This window comes from Carcharhinus amblyrhynchos, unplaced genomic scaffold (genome assembly GCF_965287045.1).
Source record: "Carcharhinus amblyrhynchos unplaced genomic scaffold, sCarAmb.v2.hapA scaffold_959, whole genome shotgun sequence".
Lineage (NCBI taxonomy): Eukaryota > Metazoa > Chordata > Chondrichthyes > Carcharhiniformes > Carcharhinidae > Carcharhinus > Carcharhinus amblyrhynchos.
In genome coordinates, this window is record NW_027650699.1 from 7030 (window position 1) to 32500 (window position 25471).

At 58.5% G+C, this 25471-nt stretch overlaps 1 protein-coding gene across 1 annotated transcript in view; it reads right to left on the bottom strand.

Annotated features, from left to right (window-relative positions):
* Nucleotides 1–269: 269 nt before the first annotated feature.
* LOC145340367 (signal-induced proliferation-associated 1-like protein 2) overlaps nucleotides 270–25471 on the bottom strand; it is a 30386-nt gene continuing 5184 nt past the window's right edge. Inside the window, 9 exon segments of the mRNA XM_080184823.1 lie at nucleotides 270–392; nucleotides 2322–2545; nucleotides 2548–2903; nucleotides 4047–4204; nucleotides 5711–5814; nucleotides 7579–7753; nucleotides 13018–13206; nucleotides 14870–15000; nucleotides 22794–23923. Coding sequence (XP_080040949.1) covers nucleotides 270–392; nucleotides 2322–2545; nucleotides 2548–2903; nucleotides 4047–4204; nucleotides 5711–5814; nucleotides 7579–7753; nucleotides 13018–13206; nucleotides 14870–15000; nucleotides 22794–23923 — 2590 coding nt within the window.

The following is a 25471-nucleotide window of genomic DNA, read 5'->3' on the forward strand; positions in this document are numbered from 1 at the left end:
TTAAACTGTCCCCACTCCTCCCCCTCCCACATCCCGAATTCCAGTCTATCCCACAGCGGGGAGACCTTTCGAGAGACGGAGAGAGGGAAAGTTGGGACCACCGCTCCGAAAGTGGGCATGTAACGCTGGCCTCGAGATTGCGATTTTAAAAATAGCCAGTTCCTGCCATTACCAACACCATGTCCTGTTTCCCGCATTGCGCAAAGCTGTGTTTCCCTTCTGTGTACACAGGAAGGACCTACACCACACTGTCTAACACCATCACACTCTCATTTCCAGGTGAGTTCACAACTCCCAAATACATTCAGAGTGCTGTCCAGCTCGCCGTGACGATGGGAGACCTGCGCAAGGCGGGCATCAGCGGCGACACTCTTATCGCTGGTCCCCGCGCTCTGCGGGGAGGATGGGGTGGGGGGGCGGGAGTCAGAGTTCACAGGCCACACCACCCAAACATGGTCAAGTACTTGGGACATCTCGAGTCCAGCCCAATCTCGCTCGCAGGCGAAGCTGGGTGGAGTGGGAGTGGGGGGTCTTAGACTCGGTGAGTTCAAGCATCCCCAACTGATCATCCACCCCCCCACCCCCACCCCCACACTCTCCACCTGAGCGGTCATCCGCTACCTAACCCAACCCCCACCTCATCGTAACCCCCCCCCCCCCCCACACCCCCACCCACAGCCCGAGTGACCATTGGTCACCCAACCCCACCTCATCGTAACCCCCCCACCCCACCCAACACCCCCACCCACAGCCCAAGTGACCATTGGTCACCCAACCCAACCCAACCCAACCCCCACCTTACCTTCACCCCCCACCCACACACTCTCAATCACAACCTCAGTGGCCATTGGCCATCCCAACTCCCCCCCCCACCCCTCCCCGGCTGGGGGTGACGTCTTGTTAGCGTCCACCCCCAGGCCGTTGCCCAGGGCAACAGAGTTCCCCGCCAACAGACCCCGGGCTAGTCATCCTCACTGGGGTTATTTTGGATGCTGTACAAGTGCACAAGACACGTACACACACACATGGGCGCGGCGCGCACACACACACACACGCGGGCGCGCGCACACACACACACGCGGGCGCGCGCACACACACACACGCGGGCGCGCGCACACACACACGCGGGCGCGCGCACACACACACACGCGGGCGCGCGCACACACACACACGCGGGCGCGCGCACACACACACACGCGGGCGCGCGCACACACACACACGCGGGCGCGCGCACACACACACACCGGGCGCGCACACACACACACACGCGGGCGCGCACACACACACACACGCGGGCGCGCACACACACACACACGCGGGCGCGCACACACACACACACGCGGGCGCGCACACACACACACACGCGGGCGCGCACACACACACACACGCGGGCGCGCACACACACACACACGCGGGCGCGCACACACACACACACGCGGGCGCGCACACACACACACACGCGGGCGCGCACACACACACACACGCGGGCGCGCACACACACTAATACACTGGGTCACAGTGTTTGGGTGTGACAGATATCCAGCTGACTGGAAGGGTGGCACCGCGCCCCCCGTGGGGTAGAGTTCTCCAAGTGTCCAGCCCGAGGCTCGTTAACCTGGAGCACCGTCAGTGGGGGGGTGGGGTGGGGGGTGGGGTGGGGGGGGGTGGGGCAGGGGGGTCGCTTCAGCCTGATTTTATCTCCATCCTGAGGGGTATCGCTTTGTTCTGGGCCTCACCACCCCCCCACCCCCTCTGCCGGGTAAGGCCAACCCAAACCATCTCTGGGCACCGCCCCCCCGCCCCACAAGACCGAATGGGTTACGGTTGCCCTGGCAACCAAAGGGGACCCTTTACCAAACGCCACCCCCGCCCCCAACGTGCCAGCTTCATCTACAAAGCCCACTGCCACCCTCCCATCCACGTGCCAACTGGGGACGCGCAACCCCTCACCCGGCTGGCAGAGAGGTCGGGTCCCTCCACCACCCCCCCCCCCCCACCCCCCTCCTCCTCCTCAAGTCAACAGTTCAAAGTTAAATCAAAGTTAGTCACGTTTGTTCGCCATTTGCCAATTTGTGCAAAGCAAGATTCCACATAGGAAAGTGCGAAAGGACCAAATCTCCGTTGAGTTTGGGCCTCCCCCCCCGTTGAGTTTTGGGTTGATGGGTATGTGTTACGTTTTGGTGGGGCTAACGGAGAGGGGGGGGGTGTCACGGGGAGAGAGGAGGGGTTTCTAGCCCCCCGCACCCCCGAGCAAACCACGTCAGATTTTTGCCGGTGCGCTTGCCGTGATGGGGGGGCCGGCAGCCGCTCCCCGCACGTACCTCCAATCGGTGGGCAATCTCGCTGAGATCATCGGGCTGGTTCTCCTGCGTCCTCACCACCACAAACTCGCCCCGCTCGTAATAAATGGTAACGGTGCCCGCAGACAGGCTCCAACCAATCACATCCTTGCAGGAGCAGTTCAAGACCACCACCCGCAGCTTCTGGTCCAGGAGGACCACAAACACGTTGGAGATTCCCAGGATGCAGTCGGCCTCCTCGGAGGCCAGTCCAGGCGGGCAGAGACGCCCCAGACCAGGGCACCGGCGCTGTGTAACTCCGACCCCCGACTGCCCTTGGCCTTCTCCCTCTTCTTGGTGGGCAGCGAGATGATGGCGGCCAGTTTGGACGAGGAGGAGTCCAGGGTTGCCGTGGTGACGTAGTTGTCGGCCAGGTCCTTCAGGTACTCCTGCCGCGTCCTGGTGGCCATGGCGTGGAACTTCTCCGACATCTCCGCCGCGTTCTCGGCGTTGATGACCTTGGCCAGCAGGAAGTCCCGGAAGTTGGCCGGCTTGGGAAAGGTCGCCCCCTTCTGGAAGAACGGGCCGAAGGCCGGGACGTCCTTGGAGCGGGTGACGGCCACACTGCAAACGGACAAGAAAGAAGATGGACATCACACACCCTCCGTTACCTCGGGATATCGCAACCAGGCACAGCTGGTCGCGAGCTGCCAATTTGTACACAGCAAGATCCCACAGACTAAATGAGAGTCAACCAAATCTCCCTCGGCACTGACCCTCCCACAGTGCGGCGCTCCCTCAGCACCGACCCTCCCACAGTGCGGCACTCCCTCAGCACCGACCCTCCCACAGTGCGGCACTCCCTCAGCACTGACCCTCCCACAGTGCGGCGCTCCCTCAGCACCGACCCTCCCACCGTGCGGCGCTCCCTCAGCACCGACCCTCCCGCAGTGCGGCGCTCCCTCGGCACTGACCCTCCCACAGTGCGGCACTCCCTCAGCACCGACCCTCCCACAGTGCGGCGCTCCCTCGGCACCGACCCTCCCACAGTGCGGCACTCCCTCAGCACCGACCCTCCCACAGTGCGGCACTCCCTCAGCACCGACCCTCCCACAGTGCGGCGCTCCCTCAGCACTGACCCTCCCACAGTGCGGCGCTCCCTCAGCACTGACCCTCCCACAGTGCGGCGCTCCCTCAGCACCGACCCTCCCACAGTGCGGCGCTCCCTCAGCACCGACCCTCCCACAGTGCGGCGCTCCTCAGCACCGACCCTCCCACAGTGCGGCGCTCCCTCAGCACCGACCCTCCCACAGTGCGGCGCTCCCCTCAGCACTGACCCTCCCACAGTGCGGCGCTCCCTCAGCACGGACCCTCCCACACTGCGGGACTCCCTCAGCACTGACCCTCCCACAGTGCGGCGCTCCCTCAGCACTGACCCTCCCACAGTGCGGAGCTCCCTCAGCACTGACCCTCCCATCAGTGCGCGCTCCCTCAGCACTGACCCTCCCACAGTGCGGCGCTCCCTCAGCACTGACCCTCCCACAGTGCGGCGCTCCCTCAGCACCGACCCTCCCACAGTGCGGCGCTCCCTCAGCACTGACCCTCCCACAGTGCGGCGCTCCCTCAGCACTGACCCTCCCACAGTGCGGCGCTCCCTCAGCACTGACACTCCCGCAGTCCGGCGCTCCCTCGGCACCGACCCTCAGAGTGAGGTGCACCAGGTGAGTGTCGGGTGCTGGTTGGTGTTTGCGACGGGTGGTTACGAACCTGTAGGAGACGTTCTCTGTGCAAGGATTGTGGGCCTGTACCACGAGGAAGACATGTTGGAAGTGGGATCGGATAGTTTTTGGTGTGAATGGGCCTGCTCCGGGTTCCTGGAAGACTATCGTGACAATGTCATTGCCAATATGACGTTTACGGAGCAGCTAGGGAACAACAAAGTGAGAATTAAAGAGCGATCGGATCGGAAACCCTGCATTACTCACCCAGTCAGAACTCCCACACACAACACCCTGATTCACTCCCGGACAGAGGAATTCGGAGCAGGAGTCGGCCATCCGGCCCTTCGAGCCTGCCCCGCCATTCAATAAGATCATGGCTGATCTGTCGTGGCTCAGTTCCACTTTCCCGCCCTCTCCCCATAACCCTTAATCCCCTCTCTTATCAAAAACCCATCAACCCGCTTCTTAAAAACATTTAGCGAGGCAGCCTCCACCACTTCAACGGGCAGAGAATTCCAGAGATTCACCACCCTTTGAGTGAAGAAGTTCCTCCTCAACTCCGTTCTAAACTGCCCCCCCCTTTATCTTGAGGCTGTGCCCCCTAGTCCTACTGTCCTTTCTGAGCAGGAAGAGTCTCTCCACCTCTATCCTATCCATCCCATTCATCATCTTATACGTCTCAATGAGATCTCCCCTCATCCTTCTAAACTCTAACGAGTACAAGCCCAGTCTATTCAATCTCTCGTCACAGGCTAACCCCCTCAACTCCGGTATCAGCCTGGTGAACCTCCCCTGCACTCCCTCCACAAAACTTTACTGTGTATCTAACCCCGTGCTGTACCTGTCCTGGGAGTGTTTGATGGGGGGACAGTGTAGAGGGAGCTTTACTCTGTATCTAACCCCGTGCTGTACCTGTCCTGGGAGTGTTTGATGGGGGGACAGTGTAGAGGGAGCTTTACTCTGTATCTAACCCCGTGCTGTACCTGTCCTGGGAGTGTTTGATGGGGGACAGTGTAGAGGGAGCTTTACTCTGTATCTAACCCCGTGCTGTACCTGTCCTGGGAGTGTTTGATGGGGGACAGTGTAGAGGGAGCTTTACTCTGTATCTAACCCCGTGCTGTACCTGTCCTGGGAGTGTTTGATGGGGGGGACAGTGTAGAGGGAGCTTTACTCTGTATCTAACCTCGTGCTGTACCTGTCCTGGGAGTGTTTGATGGGGGGACAGTGTAGAGGGAGCTTTACTCTGTATCTAACCCCGTGCTGTACCTGTCCTGGGAGTGTTTGATGGGGGGACGGTGTAGAGGGAGCTTTACTCTGTATCTAACCCCGTGCTGTCCCTGTCCTGGGAGTGTTTGATGGGGGGACAGTGTAGAGGGAGCTTTACTCTGTATCTAACCCTGTGCTGTACCTGTCCTGGGAGTGTTTGATGGGGGGGACAGTGTAGAGGGAGCTTTACTCTGTATCTAACCTCGTGCTGTACCTGTCCTGGGAGTGTTTGATGGGGGGACAGTGTAGAGGGAGCTTTACTCTGTATCTAACCCCGTGCTGTCCCTGTCCTGGGAGTGTTTGATGGGGGGACAGTGTAAAGGGAGCTTTACTCTGTATCTAACCCCGTGCTGTACCTGTCCTGGGAGTGTTTGATGGGGGGACAGTGTAAAGGGAGCTTTACTCTGTATCTAACCCTGTGCAGTTACAGGATTCAGTACTTACCTGCTGGCTGTTGTTGGCTGTATATGGAAGCATTGTTGATACGTGGAACATAATCTCATACTCCTGGTATGTTGTGTAGAGTGAGTGCACGCCTGTCGAATCCGCTGTAACAGAAAGGGAAACGTTTGAGATCCTCTGTGCCAGAATCTTGTCTGTTCCTTCCCCCCCACTCTCCAAATCTCTCTCCCAACATGTCCAGTTCTGGTCACCCTATTATAGAAAGGATATTATTAAACTAGAAAGAGTGCAGAAAAGATTTACTAGGATGTTACCGGGACTTGATGGATTGAGTTATAAGGAGATGCTGGATAGACTGGGACTTTTCTCTCTGGAGTGTAGGAGGCTGAGGGGTGATCTTATAGAGGTCTATAAAATAATGAGGGGCACAGATCAGCTAGATAGTCAATATCTTTTCCCAAAGGTAGGGGAGTCTAAAACTAGAGGGCAGAGGTTTAAGGTGAGAGGGGAGAGATACAGAAGGGTGCAGAGGGGCAATTTTTTTCACACAGAGGGTGGTGAGTGTCTGGAACAAGCTGCCAGAGGCAGTAGTAGAGACGGGTACAATTCTATCTTTTAAAAAGCGTTTAGACAGTGACATGGGTAAGATGGGTATAGAGGGATATGGGCCCAATGCGGGCAATTGGGATTAGCTTAGCGATTAAACAAAAAGGGCAGTATGGAGAAGTTGGGCCGAGGGGCCTGTTTCCGTGCTGTAACCCTCTCTGACTCTCAGTTGGGGAGGGTGAAAGATTATGGGGAGGGGATCCAGTCGGAGCTGCCATGATCCTATTCCATGGTGAAGCAGGCTGGGGGGGGCCTACCCCACCCTCCTTCCTCCTCCCCCCTCACCTCACCGTCCCCTGGGGTGGCGGGACTGTTCAGGCAAGGAGAGATCAGGACTTGTATCCACTGGAGCTCAGAGGAACGAGAGTGGATCTGACCGTCTAACATTCTGACAGGGTTAGACAGAGCGGGCGCAGGGCTGTGGCTCCCTCTGCCGAGGGTGGGCTCCAGAACAAGGGGTCACATTCCCAAGGCCTTTCAGGACTGACACTCAGAGAGTGGTGAAGCTGAGGAATCTGCTACCACACAAAGCCCGGGAGGCCGAGTTACTGAATATATACACTGGGTCAGCACCGCTGCCTCACTGCGCCCAGGTTCGATTCCCGGCTCGGGTCACTGTCTGTGTGGAGTCTGCGCGTTCTCCCCATGTCTGCGTGGGTTTCCCCCCACAGTCTGAAAGATGAGCCGGTTAGGGTGCATTGACCCGAACAGGCGCCGGAGTGTGGGCGACAAGGGGAATTTCACAGTAACTCCATTGCAGTGTTAATGTAAGCCTCACTTGTGACACTAATAAACAAACTTTAAAAACTTTAGATCGATTTCCAGACTCAAAAGGCGTCAAGGGATATGGAGGGCTAGCAGGAGTGTGGGGTCGAGATCAGGGATTGGCCAGGGTCATATAGGAGCAGGCTCGAAGGGCCGAATGGCCTAATCCTCCTCCAATTCCTGCCTTTTTTATTGTATTCATCCCTGGGACGTGGGTGTCACTGGCTGGGCCCAGCATTTATTGCCCATCCCTAGTTGCCCCTTGAGAAGGTGGGGGTGAGCTGCCTTCTTGAATCGCTGCAGTCCACGTGCTGTGGGTTGACCCACAATGCCGTTAGGGAGAGAATTCCAGGATTTTGACCCAGCGACTGTGAAGGAACGGCCGATATATTTCCCAGTCGGGATGGTGAGTGGCTCGGAGGGGAACTTGCAGGTGGTGGTGTTCCCCATGTGTCTGCTGTCCCCCCCACCCCCCTTGTCCTTCGGGATACAAGCGGACCTGGGTTTAGAAGGTGATGTGTTAGTGGTGTTCGACCTACTCTTGTTGTCCAGCTGGGCTCGGTACTTCTCAAAGCCTTTGAGTTTGACCCTCTGGCCCAGAAGGTCGAGGAATTCATCGAACTCCGGACCAGCCGTCTCGTTGTTGTACATTTCCTCCTCTGTACTCTGGCCAGCTTTGCAGTACATAATCCCCACCTTACGCTGGAACGTCAGCTGTGGGGGTAACAGAAAGAGGTATTAACTTCCCATTAACCAGAGACCACAGCAGGCTGGAGAAACAGAGACCTCAGCCTCCAAAATCCCTAAAAATAACCACTGCCTGCACAGCCATCCTATCAGACAGGCACGGTGGGTTAGCGCTGCTCCCTCACAGCGCCCAGGGACCCGGATTCACACAGTGGGTTAGCACTGCTGTCTCACAGTGCCCAGGGACCCGGGTTCACACAGTGGGTTCGCACTGCTGCCTCACAGCGCCCAGGGACCCGGGTTCACACAGTGGGTTAGCACTGCTGTCTCACAGCGCCCAGGGACCCGGGTTCACACAGTGGGTTAGCACTGCTGTCTCACAGCGCCCAGGGAACCGGGTTCACACAGTGGGTTAGCGCTGCTGTCTCACAGCGCCCAGGGACCCGGGTTCACACAGTGGGTTAGCGCTGCTCCCTCACAGTGCCCAGGGACCCGGGTTCACACAGTGGGTTAGCACTGCTGTCTCACAGCGCCCAGGGACCTGGGTTCACACAGTGGGTTAGCACTGCTGTCTCACAGCGCCCAGGGACCCGGGTTCACACAGTGGGTTAGCACTGCTGTCTCACAGCGCCCAGGGACCCGGGTTCACACAGTGGGTTAGCACTGCTGTCTCACAGCGCCCAGGGACCCGGGTTCACACAGTGGGTTAGCACTGCTGCCTCACAGCGCCCAGGGACCCGGGTTCACACAGTGGGTTAGCACTGCTGTCTCACAGTGCCCAGGGACCCGGGTTCACACAGTGGGTTCGCACTGCTGCCTCACAGCGCCCAGGGACCCGGGTTCACACAGTGGGTTAGCACTGCTGTCTCACAGCGCCCAGGGACCCGGGTTCACACAGTGGGTTAGCGCTGCTCCCTCACAGTGCCCAGGGACCCGGGTTCACACAGTGGGTTAGCACTGCTGTCTCACAGCGCCCAGGGACCTGGGTTCACACAGTGGGTTAGCGCTGCTCCCTCACAGTGCCCAGGGACCCGGGTTCACACAGTGGGTTAGCACTGCTGTCTCACAGCGCCCAGGGACCCGGGTTCACACAGTGGGTTAGCGCTGCTCCCTCACAGCGCCCAAGGACCCGGGTTCACACAGTGGGTTAGCGCTGCTGTCTCACAGCGCCCAGGGACCCGGGTTCACACAGTGGGTTAGCACTGCTGTCTCACAGCGCCCAGGGACCCGGGTTCACACAGTGGGTTAGCACTGCTGTCTCACAGTGCCCAGGGACCCGGGTTCACACAGTGGGTTAGCACTGCTGTCTCACAGTGCCCAGGGACCCGGGTTCACACAGTGGGTTAGCACTGCTGTCTCACAGTGCCCAGGGACCTGGGTTCACACAGTGGGTTAGCACTGCTGTCTCACAGCGCCCAGGGACCCGGGTTCACACAGTGGGTTAGCGCTGCTGTCTCACAGCGCCCAGGGACCTGGGTTCACACAGTGGGTTAGCACTGCTGCCTCACAGCGCCCAGGGACCCGGGTTCACACAGTGGGTTAGCGCTGCTGTCTCACAGCGCCCAGGGACCCGGGTTCACACAGTGGGTTAGCGCTGCTGTCTCACAGCGCCCAGAGACCTGGGTTCACACAGTGGGTTAGCGCTGCTGTCTCACAGCGCCAGGGTCCTGGGTTCAATTCCCACTTGGGTCACTGTCTGTGTGGAGTTTGCATGTTCTCCCCGTGTCTGCGTGGGTTTCCTCCGGGTGCTCTGGTTTCCTCCCACAGTCCAAAAGATATGATGGTTAGGTGGATTGGCCGTGCTAAATTGCCTCTTAGTACCCCAGTGAGAGTCAGTGTGTGTGGGAGCCGTACCCCAGTGAGAGTCAGTGTGTGTGGGAGCCGTACCCCAGTGAGAGTCAGTGTGTGTGGGACCCGTACCCCAGTGAGAGTCAGTGTGTGTGTGGGACCCCGTACCCCAGTGAGAGTCAGTGTGTGTGGGACCCGTACCCCAGTGAGAGTCAGTGTGTGTGGGACCTGTACCCCAGTGAGAGTCAGTGTGTGTGGGACCCGTACCCCAGTGAGAGTCAGTGTGTGTGGGAGCCGTACCCCAGTGAGAGTCAGTGTGTGTGGGAACTGTACCCCAGTGAGAGTCAGTGTGTGTGGGACCTGTACCCCAGTGTGAGTCAGTGTGTGTGTGGGAGCCGTACCCCAGTGAGAGTCAGTGTGTGTGGGAGCCGTACCCCAGTGAGAGTCAGTGTGTGTGGGACCCGTACCCCAGTGAGAGTCAGTGTGTGTGGGAGCCGTACCCCAGTGAGAGTCAGTGTGTGTGGGACCCGTACCCCAGTGAGAGTCAGTGTGTGTGGGACCCGTACCCCAGTGAGAGTCAGTGTGTGTCGGACCCGTACCCCAGTGAGAGTCAGTGTGTGTGGGACCCGTACCCCAGTGAGAGTCAGTGTGCGTGGGAGCTGTACCCCAGTGAGAGTCAGTGTGTGTGTGGGACCCGTACCCCAGTGAGAGTCAGTGTGTGTGGGACCGGTACCCCAGTGAGAGTCAGTGTGTGTGGGACCTGTACCCCAGTGAGAGTCAGTGTGTGTGGGACCCGTACCCCAGTGAGAGTCAGTGTGTGTGGGACCCGTACCCCAGTGAGAGTCAGTGTGTGTGTGGGAGCCGTACCCCAGTGAGAGTCAGTGTGTGTGGGACCCGTACCCCAGTGAGAGTCAGTGTGTGTGGGACCTGTACCCCAGTGAGAGTCAGTGTGTGTGGGACCCGTACCCCAGTGAGAGTCAGTGTGTGTGGGACCTGTACCCCAGTGAGAGTCAGTGTGTGTGGGACCCCGTACCCCAGTGAGAGTCAGTGTGTGTGGGACCCGTACCCCAGTGAGAGTCAGTGTGTGTGGGAGCCGTACCCCAGTGAGAGTCAGTGTGTGTGGGAGCCGTACCCCAGTGAGAGTCAGTGTGTGTGGGAGCCGTACCCCAGTGAGAGTCAGTGTGTGTGTGGGAGCCGTACCCCAGTGAGAGTCAGTGTGTGTGGGACCCGTACCCCAGTGAGAGTCAGTGTGTGTGGGAGCCGTACCCCAGTGAGAGTCAGTGTGTGTGTGGGACCCCGTACCCCAGTGAGAGTCAGTGTGTGTGTGGGACCCCGTACCCCAGTGAGAGTCAGTGTGTGTGGGACCCCGTACCCCAGTGAGAGTCAGTGTGTGTGGGACCCCGTACCCCAGTGAGAGTCAGTGTGTGTGGGACCCCGTACCCCAGTGAGAGTCAGTGTGTGTGGGACCCCGTACCCCAGTGAGAGTCAGTGTGTGTGGGACCCCGTACCCCAGTGAGAGTCAGTGTGTGTGGGACCCCGTACCCCAGTGAGAGTCAGTGTGTGTGGGACCCCGTACCCCAGTGAGAGTCAGTGTGTGTGGGACCCCGTACCCCAGTGAGAGTCAGTGTGTGTGGGACCCCGTACCCCAGTGAGAGTCAGTGTGTGTGGGACCCCGTACCCCAGTGAGAGTCAGTGTGTGTGGGAGCTGTACCCCAGTGAGAGTCAGTGTGTGTGTGGGACCCGTACCCCAGTGAGAGTCAGTGTGTGTGGGAGCCGTACCCCAGTGAGAGTCAGTGTGTGTGGGACCCCGTACCCCAGTGAGAGTCAGTGTGTGTGGGACCCCGTACCCCAGTGAGAGTCAGTGTGCGTGGGACCCGTACCCCAGTGAGAGTCAGTGTGTGTGGGAGCTGTACCCCAGTGAGAGTCAGTGTGTGAGGGACCCGTACCCCAGTGAGAGTCAGTGTGTGTGGGACCCCCGGTGAGTAAATGTCTTCAGACAGTATTTTACATTGAAAAGTGAGTCCAGTTTGTGAGCAGGATTTAGTAATCACAGATTTGGGCCTCTCTGAGACGGTGCCATGTCATTTGCTTTCTGCTGAATAATTGATTTGACACTTTTTAATGTCAGAATGTGGTTGTAATCGCAGCCTTGTTAAAAAGTCTTCTTCATTCACTTTCCAAGCCAGTGGTTTAACAGCCCCCTCGGTCACCGGGAGATAGGGAGGGAGACAGATAGAGTGGGAGAGGCACAGGGTGAGAGGGCAAGATGGTCAGCAGGACAGAGGGAGAGGAGAGTGGAGAGATAGAGAGGGAGGGACAGACACACACACACACTTAGTGGGAGAAGGGGACAGGGGCAGAGAGAAAGATTGGTGCTGGAGAGAGACAGAGAGGGGGAGAACAAGAGGGAAAGACAGAGAGAGAGAGACACAGAGGGGTGAGGGAGACACTTATCAGGGCAAGATCAGAACCACAACAAGAGAGATAGAGAGACAGAGGGAGATAGAGAGAGAGAGGTATAGAGACAGAGAGAGAGAGACAGAGAGAGAGAGACAGAGAGAGAGAGACAGAGAGAGAGAGACAGAGAGAGAGAGACAGAGAGAGAGAGAGATAGAGAGAGAGAGAGACAGAGAGAGAGAGATAGAGAGAGAGAGACAGAGAGAGAGAGACAGAGAGAGAGAGACAGAGAGAGAGACAAAGAGAGAGAGACAGAGAGAGAGGTAGAGACAGAGATAGAGAGAGGTGTATGATGAGAGAGTGGGGGGGGGAAGAAAGGAGAGAGGGGGACATGGGGAAGCTCGGTGGGGGGGAGGGGGGGGTATGAGTTGTGATATTTGTTAAGGGGATCGGTTATCAGTGATTCTATGGGAGGATTTTACACAGCCGCAGTCTCACACAGTCCCTGAGCTCTGCTCTGTAATCCCTCTCCTTACCCCGCCCTGCTCACTCTCACAGCAGCACGATACGGGGGCGGGTGGGGGTTGGGGGGGGGGGGGGGACAGAGATTCCCCTGTCACTGAGACGATCGACGGGCTACATTCACCCGCTCAGCACTTTTAATATCACATCAATAATAAATCACCACTGCTGTTTCCATCCACAGCTCATCAATTATTGCTGCTGATATTCCGATCTCTCTCACCTCGCTGTGACACTCCAACCCTCTGACACACTGAGGGAGGGGGTGGGGGTGGGGGGGGGGGGGGGGGTGGTGCTATCGACGCCGGGGTGGGGAGCAACCCACCAGAGGTTTGTGCCAGCAGATAACCCGCCGGGTCTCCGGCGGGGGGGGGGGGGGGGGGAGGGGGGGATGCCAGGTTCGAAACGGGTGGTCCTCCCACACCACCGGGTAGTTGGGGGGCTGGGGGGGGCGTGGGGGGGTGGAGGGTGGAGGGTGGGGGGTGGGTGGTGAAGGCCTGGGGGTGCCGTGGGGAAGGCTGGTCCCCCTGGGAGGAGCTGTGGTGGTGGTGGAGGTGGCGGTGAGGAGAATCTCCCAGACTCACCCCTTGCTCGTCCAGCTTCAGCAGCATTTCGGGAACCTTTGGGGAGTTGGACGCCAAGCGCAGGCACTGGACGTTCAGACCCGGCACCACGTATTCCAGAAGCTTCTTGGGTGGGATCCCCCTCTGCGTCCCGGGGCGCACCGAGGAGGGAATCGATTCCTCCAGGATCGACGCACGGAGAGTCCGGAGCTGTGGGAGCAGAAGTGTTTCACCGTCTCAAACCTGACGGATAATTTCCCCAATACTAACTACAGAAATTCCCTCTATACCCCCTCATCCCTGGGCCATGGGTATCGCTGGCTGGGTCAGCATTTATTACCCATCCCTAGTTGCCCCTCGGAGGGCAGTTGAGAGACAACCACATTGCTGTGTCTCTGGAGTCACATGTAGGCCAGACCGGGGTAAGGACGGCAGATTTCCTTCCCTAAGGGGAACCAGATGGGTTTTTCCCACAATGGATCATCAGTAGATTCTTAATTCCAGATATTTTTTATTGAATTTAAATTCCACCATCTGCCGTGGTGGGATTCGAACCCGGGTCCCCCAGAACATTAGCTGAGTTTCTGGACTGATAGCCTGGTGATAATACCATGAGGCCATCACCCCCACCCCTGCTATAGAATCTAGTCTTTCCCAAATCTGTTGTGCGAGTGTAGGAATATTTGTACAGGACGAGGCCATTCAGCCCATCCAGCTAGATCACAGCTAACTGTCCATCCATCCGCCATTTACACCCCCCCCCTCACACCGAGTCTCCTGATGTCATTTGTCCCAGAAATCTGAAGTTTGTTTATTAGTGTGACAAGTAGGTTTGATGCTGTGGAGATGCCGGTGTTGGAAGGGGGTGGGGACAGTGAGAAGTCTCACAACACCAGGTTAAAGTCCAACAGGTTTATTCAGAATCACGAGCTTTCAGAGTGCTGCTCCTTCATCAGGTGAGTGGAGAGTTTCACAAACACGGCATATGTGGATAGAGACATGCTAAATTGTCCCTTAGTGTCCAAAGATGTGCAGGTTAGGTGGATTGGCCATGCTAAATTGTCCCTTAGTGTCCAAAGATGTGCAGGTTAGGTGGATTGGCCATGCTAAATTGTCCCTTAGTGTCCAAAGATGTGCAGGTTAGGTGGATTGGCCATGATAAATTGTCCCTTAGTGTCCAAAGATGTGCGGGTCCAGTGGATTGGCCATGCTAAATTGCCCCTTAGTGTCCAAAGATGTGTAGGTTAGGGTGGATTGGCCATGCTAAATTGTCCCTTAGTGTCCAAAGATGTGTAGGTTAGGGTGGATTGGCCATGCTAAATTGCCCCTTAGTGTCCAAAGATGTGTGGGTTAGGGTGGATTGGCCATGCTAAATTGCCCCTTAGTGTCCAAAGATGTGCGGGTTAGGTGGATTGGCCATGCTAAATTGTCCCTTAGTGTCCAAAGATGTGTAGGTTAGGTGGATTGGCCATGCTAAATTGTCCCTTAGTGTCCAAAGATGTGCGGGTTAGGTGGATTGGCCATGCTAAATTGTCCCTTAGTGTCCAAAGATGTGCAGGTTAGGTGGATTGGCCATGATAAATTGCCCCTTAGTGTCAGGGGGATTAGCAGGGTAAATGTGTGGGGTTACTGGAATAGGGTGGGATTGTGGTTGGAACAGACTAGATGGGCTGAATGGCCTCCTCCTGCACTGTGGGGATTGTATAAGGACAGAAGGTCCTTTATCATTAGTGAAGTTTGGGCATCGTGATGAGCATGGGTTTGAGGGGCCGAATGGCCTGTTCTTTGCTCAAGGCCGTCCAGTCAGCCCCACACTAGCCCCCCCACCACCCAGCCCAGCCCCACCCCAGCACCCGGCGGTGCACCCACCCACCTCAGTGGTGCGGACGATGATCCGGTAGTTATACTGCGAGCTGCTCCCGGAGTCCTTGTCCTTGTCCTCCCGTCTCAGGCTGACGGCCAGTGGCCCCAGGCTCTCATCCGTCCCAAAGAAATTCTGGTGCTCTGGGGGAGGAAGTGAGGGAGACGGGTCAGCACGGTGGGGGGGGAGGGGGGGGCAGCACGGTGTGGGGAGGGGGGAGTGTGGGGGAGGCTGGGATACAAACATTGAAGCCCACAGAAAGAACTGAGGCCGGATTCCAGAATGGAAACAAGGATACACCCCCGATATTCCCATATATAATCACCCTGCTGTCTCCACAGGGGCACGGTGAGTTAACACTGCTGTCTCACAGAGCCAGGGACCCGGGTTCGATTCCCGGGGGCACGGTGACACAGTGGGTTAACACTGCTGTCTCACAGAGCCAGGGACCCGGGTTCGATTCCCGGGGACACGGTGACACAGTGGGTTAACACTGCTGTCTCACAGCGCCAGGGACCCGGGTTCGATTCCCGGGGGCACAGTGACACAGTGGGTTAACACTGCTGTCTCACAGAGCCAGGGACCCGGGTTCGATTCCCGGGGGCACGGTGACACAGTGGGTTAACACTGCTGCCTCACAGCGCCAGGGACCCGGGTTCGATTCCCGGGGGCACGGTGACACAGTGGGTTAACACTGCCCCCTCACAGCGCCAGGGACCTGGGTTCGATTCCCGGGGGCACGGTGACACAGTGGGTTAACACTGCTGTCTCACAGCGCCAGGGACCCGGGTTCGATTCCTGGGGGCACGGTGACACAGTGGGTTAGCACTGCTGTCTCACAGCGCCAGGGACCCGGGTTCGATTCCCGGGGGCACGGTGACACAGTGGGTTAACACTGCTGTCTCACAGAGCCAGGGACCCGGGTTCGATTCCCGGGGGCACGGTGACACAGTGGGTTAACACTGCTGTCTCACAGCGCCAGGGACCCGGGTTCGATTCCCGGGGGCACAGTGACACAGTGGGTTAACACTGCTGTCTCACAGAGCCAGGGACCCGGGTTCGATTCCCGGGGGCACGGTGACACAGTGGGTTAACACTGCCCCCTCACAGCGCCAGGGACCTGGGTTCGATTCCCGGGGACACGGTGACACAGTGGGTTAACACTGCTGTCTCACAGAGCCAGGGACCCGGGTTCGATTCCCGGGGGCACGGTGACACAGTGGGTTAACACTGCTGTCTCACAGAGCCAGGGACCCGGGTTCGATTCCCGGGGACACGGTGACACAGTGGGTTAACACTGCTGTCTCACAGAGCCAGGGACCTGGGTTCGATTCCCGGGGGCACGGTGACACAGTGGGTTAACACTGCTGTCTCACAGAGCCAGGGACCCGGGTTCGATTCCCGGGGGCACGGTGACACAGTGGGTTAACACTGCTGTCTCACAGAGCCAGGGACCCGGGTTCGATTCCCGGGGGCACGGTGACACAGTGGGTTAACACTGCTGTCTCACAGAGCCAGGGACCCGGGTTCGATTCCCAGGGACACGGTGACACAGTGGGTTAACACTGCTGTCTCACAGAGCCAGGGACCCGGGTTCGATTCCCGGGGACACGGTGACACAGTGGGTTAACACTGCTGCCTCACAGAACCAGGGACCCGGGTTCGATTCCCGGGGGCACGGTGACACAGTGGGTTAACACTGCTGTCTCACAGAGCCAGGGACCTGGGTTCGATTCCCGGGGGCACGGTGACACAGTGGGTTAACACTGCCCCCTCACAGCGCCAGGGACCCGGGTTCGATTCCCGGGGGCACGGTGACACAGTGGGTTAACACTGCCCCCTCACAGCGCCAGGGACCCGGGTTCGATTCCCGGGGGCACGGTGACACAGTGGGTTAACACTGCCCCCTCACAGCGCCAGGGACCCGGGTTCGATTCCCGGGGGCACGGTGACACAGTGGGTTAACACTGCCCCCTCACAGCGCCAGGGACCCGGGTTCGATTCCCGGGGGCACGGTGACACAGTGGGTTAACACTGCTGTCTCACAGAGCCAGGGACCCGGGTTCGATTCCCGGGGGCACGGTGACACAGTGGGTTAACACTGCTGCCTCACAGAGCCAGGGACCCGGGTTCGATTCCCGGGGACACGGTGACACAGTGGGTTAACACTGCTGCCTCACAGCGCCAGGGACCCGGGTTCGATTCCCGGGGGCACGGTGACACAGTGGGTTAACACTGCTGCCTCACAGTGCCAGGGACCCGGGTTCGATTCCCGGGGGCACGGTGACACAGTGGGTTAACACTGCTGCCTCACAGAGCCAGGGACCCAGGTTCGATTCCCGGGGGCACGGTGACACAGTGGGTTAACAGTGCTGTCTCACAGAGCCAGGGACCCGGGTTCGATTCCCGGGGACACGGTGACACAGTGGGTTAACAGTGCTGTCTCACAGAGCCAGGGACCCGGGTTCGATTCCCGGGGGCACGGTGACACAGTGGGTTAACACTGCTGTCTCACAGAGCCAGGGACCCGGGTTCGATTCCCGGGGACACGGTGACACAGTGGGTTAACACTGCTGTCTCACAGAGCCAGGGACCCGGGTTCGATTCCCGGGGGCACGGTGACACAGTGGGTTAACACTGCTGTCTCACAGAGCCAGGGACCCGGGTTCGATTCCCGGTGGCACGGTGACACAGTGGGTTAACACTGCTGTCTCACAGAGCCAGGGACCCGGGTTCGATTCCCGGTGGCACGGTGACACAGTGGGTTAACACTGCTGTCTCACAGCACCAGGGACCCGGGTTCGATTCCCGGGGGCACGGTGACACAGTGGGTTAACACTGCTGTCTCACAGAGCCAGGGACCCGGGTTCGATTCCCGGTGGCACGGTGACACAGTGGGTTAACACTGCTGCCTCACAGAGCCAGGGACCCGGGTTCGATTCCCGGGGGCACGGTGACACAGTGGGTTAACACTGCTGTCTCACAGAGCCAGGGACCCGGGTTCGATTCCCGGGGGCACGGTGACACAGTGGGTTAACACTGCTGTCTCACAGCGCCAGGGACCCGGGTTCGATTCCCAGGGGCACGGTGACACAGTGGGTTAACACTGCTGCCTCACAGAGCCAGGGACCCGGGTTCGATTCCCGGGGACACGGTGACACAGTGGGTTAACACTGCCCCCTCACAGAGCCAGGGACCCGGGTTCGATTCCCGGGGGCACGGTGACACAGTGGGTTAACACTGCTGTCTCACAGCGCCAGGGACCCGGGTTCGATTCCCGGGGGCACGGTGACACAGTGGGTTGACACTGCTGTCTCACAGTGCCAGGGACCCGGGTTCGATTCCCGGGGGCACGGTGACACAGTGGGTTAACACTGCTGTCTCACAGCGCCAGGGACCCGGGTTCGATTCCCGGGGACACGGTGACACAGTGGGTTGACACTGCTGTCTCACAGCGCCAGGGACCCGGGTTCGATTCCCGGGGGCACGGTGACACAGTGGGTTAACACTGCTGTCTCACAGAGCCAGGGACCCGGGTTCGATTCCCGGGGACACGGTGACACAGTGGGTTAACACTGCTGTCTCACAGAGCCAGGGACCCGGGTTCGATTCCCGGGGGCACGGTGACACAGTGGGTTAACACTGCTGTCTCACAGAGCCAGGGACCCGGGTTCGATTCCCGGGGGCACGGTGACACAGTGGGTTAACACTGCTGCCTCACAGCGCCAGGGACCCGGGTTCGATTCCCGGGGGCACGGTGACACAGTGGGTTAACACTGCTGCCTCACAGCGCCAGGGACCCGGGTTCGATTCCCGGGGGCACGGTGACACAGTGGGTTAACACTGCTGTCTCACAGCGCCAGGGACCCGGGTTCGATTCCCGGGGGCACGGTGACACAGTGGGTTAACACTGCTGTCTCACAGCGCCAGGGACCCGGGTTCGATTCCCGGGGGCACGGTGACACAGTGGGTTAACACTGCTGTCTCACAGCGCCAGGGACCCGGGTTCGATTCCTGGCTTTGGGTCACTGTCTGTGTGGAGTCTGCACGTTCTCCCCGTGTCTGCGTGGGTTTCTCCGGGTGCTCCGGTTTCCTCCCACAGTCTTTAAGATGTGCCGGTTAGGTAGATTGGCCGTGCTAAATTGCCCCTTAGTTTCAGGGGTTTGCAGGATAAATCTGTGGGTTTACAGGGATAGGGCCTGGGTGGGATAGTTGTCAGCGCTGACTGGATGGGCCGAATGGCCTCCTTTTGCACTGTAGGTATCAAAGAAATACAGGGACCCCATTATGCAGTGAAAATGGCCGCTTTAAGGACCAGGGGGGTCCATATTCACAATGGATAGTCTTGTTCTTTTCAGAATGAAACATTTACAGTTGAGTCTGCGACTTTATCCTGTCGAGGTTTCAACCTCCACCTCAACACTTCCCTTCCCCATCTTGTTGTCTACGTCACAAAATGGCCGCCCGAGATGGAGACAGCAGCCGCAATGGAGGCACCTGAATATCAGGGAGGAGGAGGAGGAGGAGGAGGAGGCCAGGAGGGGCAAACTGCCTCATACTACATCCTCTGACAACTGTTCCTCCCCCCACCCCGGCCTTCGCCCCCGAGGTGGCCAACCCCAGAGCAGGGTCTGGCTGAGGGCCTAGCAACCATCGGGCCTGTGGTTGCTAAGGCACTTGCCTAAGCCTGACCACAACTTCCTCCGCTGGCTCACGTGATTTGGGGGCAGAGAAAGAGAGAGAGAGACAGAGAGAGAGAGAGAGAGAAGGAGCTACTTACAACATTGACAGGAAGCATTGAGAGATACGTTGACCGTGAGGGGGGGCAGGAAGGAGACACCACAAGTTTCCGAAGTGGCAACAGATGCAAAGACAGGATAAACCCTGCGCAATCAATCAGGGACAGCGCGGAGAAAGCTCAGCCACCAGAATCGCACGGGGAGATCCTCAAATCAAATCACCAACTCGCTCCTTCGAGGCTTAACCCCCACTCCCGCACCGTTCCCCCCCCCCCCTCACCACCATCTCCAGGGGGCAATTAGGGGCGGGGGGGGGATGAATCGTAAACCTGACCCACATCCTGAGCAACCAACCAAAAAAAAAACTGGGAATGACGAGTGGGAAGGAGGTCTCCGTTCCCCAGCTCCCCAGATAAGGAGTTGGTTCTGAAAGATGGGACACGGGTGGGATTGGATTATTATTCAGCCGGAACATGAAGAGAAATTGTGGGGTTTTTTTTAAGCCAAGAGTTCCCAGCAAGAATAACCGGCCCGTTGGCTGGTATTCATCCAGTTAACCTCCTTCCCATTACCCGGGCAGTTCCTGCTTTGTACATGTCAACTTCAATAAAACTTCAAACAACCATCCACGTGGGAGTTCAGGTACCCTCCCTCCCACAACTGGAATACAAACTCATAAAGTGGCAGCAGGAGAAGGCCATTCGGCTCTTCCAGCCTGCTCTCCCATTCATTATAATCATGGCTGATTCCCCCCCCCATATCCCTCAATCCCTTTCGCCCCAAGAGTGATATCTAATTCCTTCCTGAAATCATTTTGGCCTCAACTACTTTCTGTGGTTTCACCACTCTCTGGGTGAAGAAATTTCCCCTCACCTCAGTTCTAAAAGGTTTACCCCGAATCCTCAAACTCTGACCCCCTGGTTCTGGGCTCCCCCCCACCATGGGGAACATTCTTTCTGAATCTACCCTGTCTAACCCTGTTAGAATTTTATAAGTTTCTATCAGATCCCCTCTCACTCTTCTAAACTCCAGTGAATATAATCCTAACCCACTTAGTCTCACGGGGTTAGATACAGAGTAAAGCTCCCTCTACACTGTCCCCCCATCAAACACTCCCAGGACAGGTACAGCACGGGGTTAGATACAGAGTAAAGCTCCCTCTACACTGTCCCCCCCATCAAACACTCCCAGGACAGGTACAGCACGGGGTTAGATACAGAGTAAAGCTCCCTCTACACTGTCCCCATCAAACACTCCCAGGACAGGTACAGCACGGGGTTAGATACCGAGTAAAGCTCCCTCTACACTGTCCCCCATCAAACACTCCCAGGACAGGTACAGCACAGGGTTAGATACAGAGTAAAGCTCCCTCTACACTGTCCCCCATCAAACACTCCCAGGACAGGTACAGCACGGGGTTAGATACAGAGTAAAGCTCCCTCTACACTGTCCCCATCAAACACTCCCAGGACAGGTACAGCACAGGGTTAGATACAGAGTAAAGCTCCCTCTACACTGTCCCCCCATCAAACACTCCCAGGACAGGTACAGCACGGGGTTAGATACAGAGTAAAGCTCCCTCTACACTGTCCCCCCATCAAACACTCCCAGGACAGGTACAGCACGGGGTTAGATACAGAGTAAAGCTCCCTCTACACTGTCCCCCCATCAAACACTCCCAGTACAGGTACAGCACGGGGTTAGATACAGAGTAAAGCTCCCTCTACACTGTCCCCCATCAAACACTCCCAGGACAGGTACAGCATGGGGTTAGATACAGAGTAAAGCTCCCTCTACACTGTCCCCCCCATCAAACACTCCCAGGACAGGTACAGCACGGGGTTAGATACAGAGTAAAGCTCCCTCTACACTGTCCCCATCAAACACTCCCAGGACAGGTACAGCACGGGGTTAGATACAGAGTAAAGCTCCCTCTACACTGTCCCCCCATCAAACACTCCCAGGACAGGTACAGCACGGGGTTAGATACAGAGTAAAGCTCCCTCTACACTGTCCCCCCATCAAACACTCCCAGGACAGGTACAGCACGGGGTTAGATACAGAGTAAAGCTCCCTCTACACTGTCCCCCCATCAAACACTCCCAGTACAGGTACAGCACGGGGTTAGATACAGAGTAAAGCTCCCTCTACACTGTCCCCCCATCAAACACTCCCAGGACAGGTACAGCACGGGGTTAGATACAGAGTAAAGCTCCCTCTACACTGTCCCCATCAAACACTCCCAGGACAGGTACAGCACGGGGTTAGATACAGAGTAAAGCTCCCTCTACACTGTCCCCATCAAACACTCCCAGGACAGGTACAGCACGGGGTTAGATACAGAGTAAAGCTCCCTCTACACTGTACCCATCAAACATTCCCAGGACAGGTACAGCACGGGGTTAGATACAGAGTAAAGCTCCCTCTACACTGTACCCATCAAACATTCCCAGGACAGGTACAGCACGGGGTTAGATACAGAGTAAAGCTCCCTCTACACTGTCCCCCCATCAAACACTCCCAGGACAGGTACAGCACGGGGTTAGATACAGAGTAAAGCTCCCTCTACACTGTCCCCCCATCAAACACTCCCAGGACAGGTACAGCACGGGGTTAGATACAGAGTAAAGCTCCCTCTACACTGTCCCCCATCAAACACTCCCAGGACAGGTACAGCACGGGGTTAGATACAGAGTAAAGCTCCCTCTACACTGTCCCCCCATCAAACACTCCCAGGACAGGTACAGCACGGGGTTAGATACAGAGTAAAGCTCCCTCTACACTGTCCCCCATCAAACACTCCCAGGACAGGTACAGCACGGGGTTAGATACAGAGTAAAGCTCCCTCTACACTGTCCCCATCAAACATTCCCAGGACAGGTACAGCACGGGGTTAGATACAGAGTAAAGCTCCCTCTACACTGTCCCCCCATCAAACACTCCCAGGACAGGTACAGCACGGGGTTAGATACAGAGTAAAGCTCCCTCTACACTGTCCCCCATCAAACACTCCCAGGACAGGTACAGCACGGGGTTAGATACAGAGTAAAGCTCCCTCTACACTGTCCCCCCATCAAACACTCCCAGGACAGGTACAGCACGGGGTTAGATACAGAGTAAAGCTCCCTCTACACTGTCCCCCGTTATTGCCAGTGGGTTTCTCGGACGGAGCGAAGCTGTGAGTTTTGAGCCGTTACCTTTTCCGCTGAAATATTTGCGGTAATAGTTGGCGCCGAGGTCTGCGTGCTCGATGAAGTAGGCGGCGGTTCCCTGCCGCGCCGGGTGACTCTCCCGGGGCTCCTCCAGCACCGACACCGCGGTGTTGGGACACTGGCTGCTCCCCCCCCGGGGCTCCACCTCTCCGCCCACCTCGTTGCGGAAGTGCGGGCAGCTGAGGACCAGCCGGGTGTCTTTGCCGTCGCCCTGGTCCGTGGCGTGGGGAGCCCCCGGGGCCGCCGCGGTGGGGGGGGGCACCCTGCCCGCTGCCGGGGGGGGCCGGGCCTCCTCGAGGGCGGCTCCGTTGCCGGGGGAGGTGGCCTGCGCCGGGAGCTGGGAGGCCGCCGAGGCTCCGGTGATGATGTTCTTGCGGCGGCCCGCACTGTCGCGGTTGGACAGGGCGTGCCGGGGGTCGAAGAGGATGCTCTGCACGTCGTAGTGGACCAGGTTCTTGGCGCTGGGCCAGGGCTGGCAGGGTCGTCCGGGCCCGGGGCGGGCGAGGAGGCCTGAGGGGGGGGCGAGCGGGGGCTCTCCGGGTCACTCTTCTGCGTCTTGAACTTGCGGAAGACCGAGGGGAGTCGGTGGGGGACGCCACCGTCTCGGCCAGGGGCCTGGGCCTGGATTTGGCCCCCCTCTCCTGGGCGGCGGGGCCTCCGACAGGCCCAGCAGCAGGTAGGGGTCCTGGAAGCGGGCGGCGGCGCTGGCAGCCTCCGAGCCCGGCCGCCCGGCCTCCCCCTCCCCTCCCCGCTGGCGCTCGATGGAGGAGGCGCTGCCGTACTCCCGGTGCAGGGCGGGCCCCGTCCCCGGGTGGGATGCCCGCTGCTCGGGCCCTTGGCCGCTCTCCGTGATGGTCAGCTCGCTGTTGCTGCGCTGGATGGCCGGGTTGCGACCCTGGCCGACCCCCCCCTTGGCCCCCGGGGCCTCCGGCTCCCGCTTCTCCTCTTGGGCTCCGGGCCCGGGCCCCGGGGCCTCCTGTCCGGCCTGCGAGGCCCCCCTCTCCTCAACCCCCTGAGCCTTGGCCGGCCCGTCCTCCGGCAACTCCCGGCGGGGCGGCCATTCCGAGATGCGGGCCTGACCGTCGTCCGGCAGGCTCCGGGGCGGGCCGGGGGGCCTTGGGTTCAAAGTTCACCGCCGAGAGGAGGGGCCGGGGGTTATTCCGCTTGAACTTCCTGAAGAAAAAGTCGTCCGACTGCATATCCGTCTCCCCCCGTCCCGGAAGGGGATTCTCCAGCCTCGACAAGGCCTGGCCTCAGGGGGCAGCTGCTGGCTGGGGTCGGGGGCCACTGGTTTGAGAGCGACAGCGATGTCCAGGCAATCGAGAGGGGAAAGGACAATGAGGATTTCATCCCCCTGCACCAAAACTCAGTCCGGACCCTCAACACGGGAATCCTCCACTCCGAACAGCGACTCCCCTCATCCCGAGGCAGCGTCCAACCTCCGCACGGCCTTCATTCAGGGCGTTACCAAGGGTCAAGTCTTCAGCCAACACTCCCAAAGTCTTCCAGTTAGAATCCTGGGTCAGGCATCGCGGGATGTGCGATATCTCCCACCGTCTCTCATCAGTCCCAGCGCCAGGATCCTCGCACGGTCAACGGTAAACACAGGGGCAACCTGGGAAAAAACAGACACGGCTCAGATACAGAGTAAAGCTCCCTCTACACTGTCCCCCCCATCAAACACTCCCAGGACAGGTACAGCACGGGGTTAGATACAGAGTAAAGCTCCCTCTCCACTGTCCCCCCATCAAACACTCCCCACAACAGGTACAGCATGGGGTTAGATACAGAGTAAAGCTCCCTCTACACTGTCCCCCCATCAAACACTCCCAGGACAGGTACAGCACGGGGTTAGATACAGAGTAAAGCTCCCTCTACACTGTCCCCCATCAAACACTCCCAGGACAGGTACAGCACGGGGTTAGATACAGAGTAAAGCTCCCTCTACACTGTCCCCCCATCAAACACTCCCAGGACAGGTACAGCACGGGGGTTAGATACAGAGTAAAGCTCCCTCTACACTGTCCCCCATCAAACACTCCCAGGACAGGTACAGCACGGGGTTAGATACAGAGTAAAGCTCCCTCTACACTGTCCCCCCATCAAACACTCCCAGGACAGGTACAGCACGGGGTTAGATACAGAGTAAAGCTCCCTCTACACTGTCCCCCCCATCAAACACTCCCAGGACAGGTACAGCACGGGGTTAGATACAGAGTAAAGCTCCCTCTACACTGTCCCCCCATCAAACACTCCAGGACAGGTACAGCACGGGGTTAGATACAGAGTAAAGCTCCCTCTACACTGTCCCCCATCAAACACTCCCAGGACAGGTACAGCACGGGGTTAGATACAGAGTAAAGCTCCCTCTAACACTGTCCCCCCATCAAACACTCCCAGGACAGGTACAGCACGGGGTTAGATACAGAGTAAAGCTCCCTCTACACTGTCCCCCATCAAACACTCCCAGGACAGGTACAGCACAGGGTTAGATACAGAGTAAAGCTCTCTAAAGGAATTGGGGGGGGGAGAGGGAGTGAAGGGGAGAGGGAGAAGTGGGGGTGAGCCGTTGGGACAGTGGGGGTGAGTCGGTGGGACGGTGGGGGTGAGTCGGGGGACGGTGGGGGTGAGTCGGTGGGACGGTGGGGGTGAGGCCGTTGGGA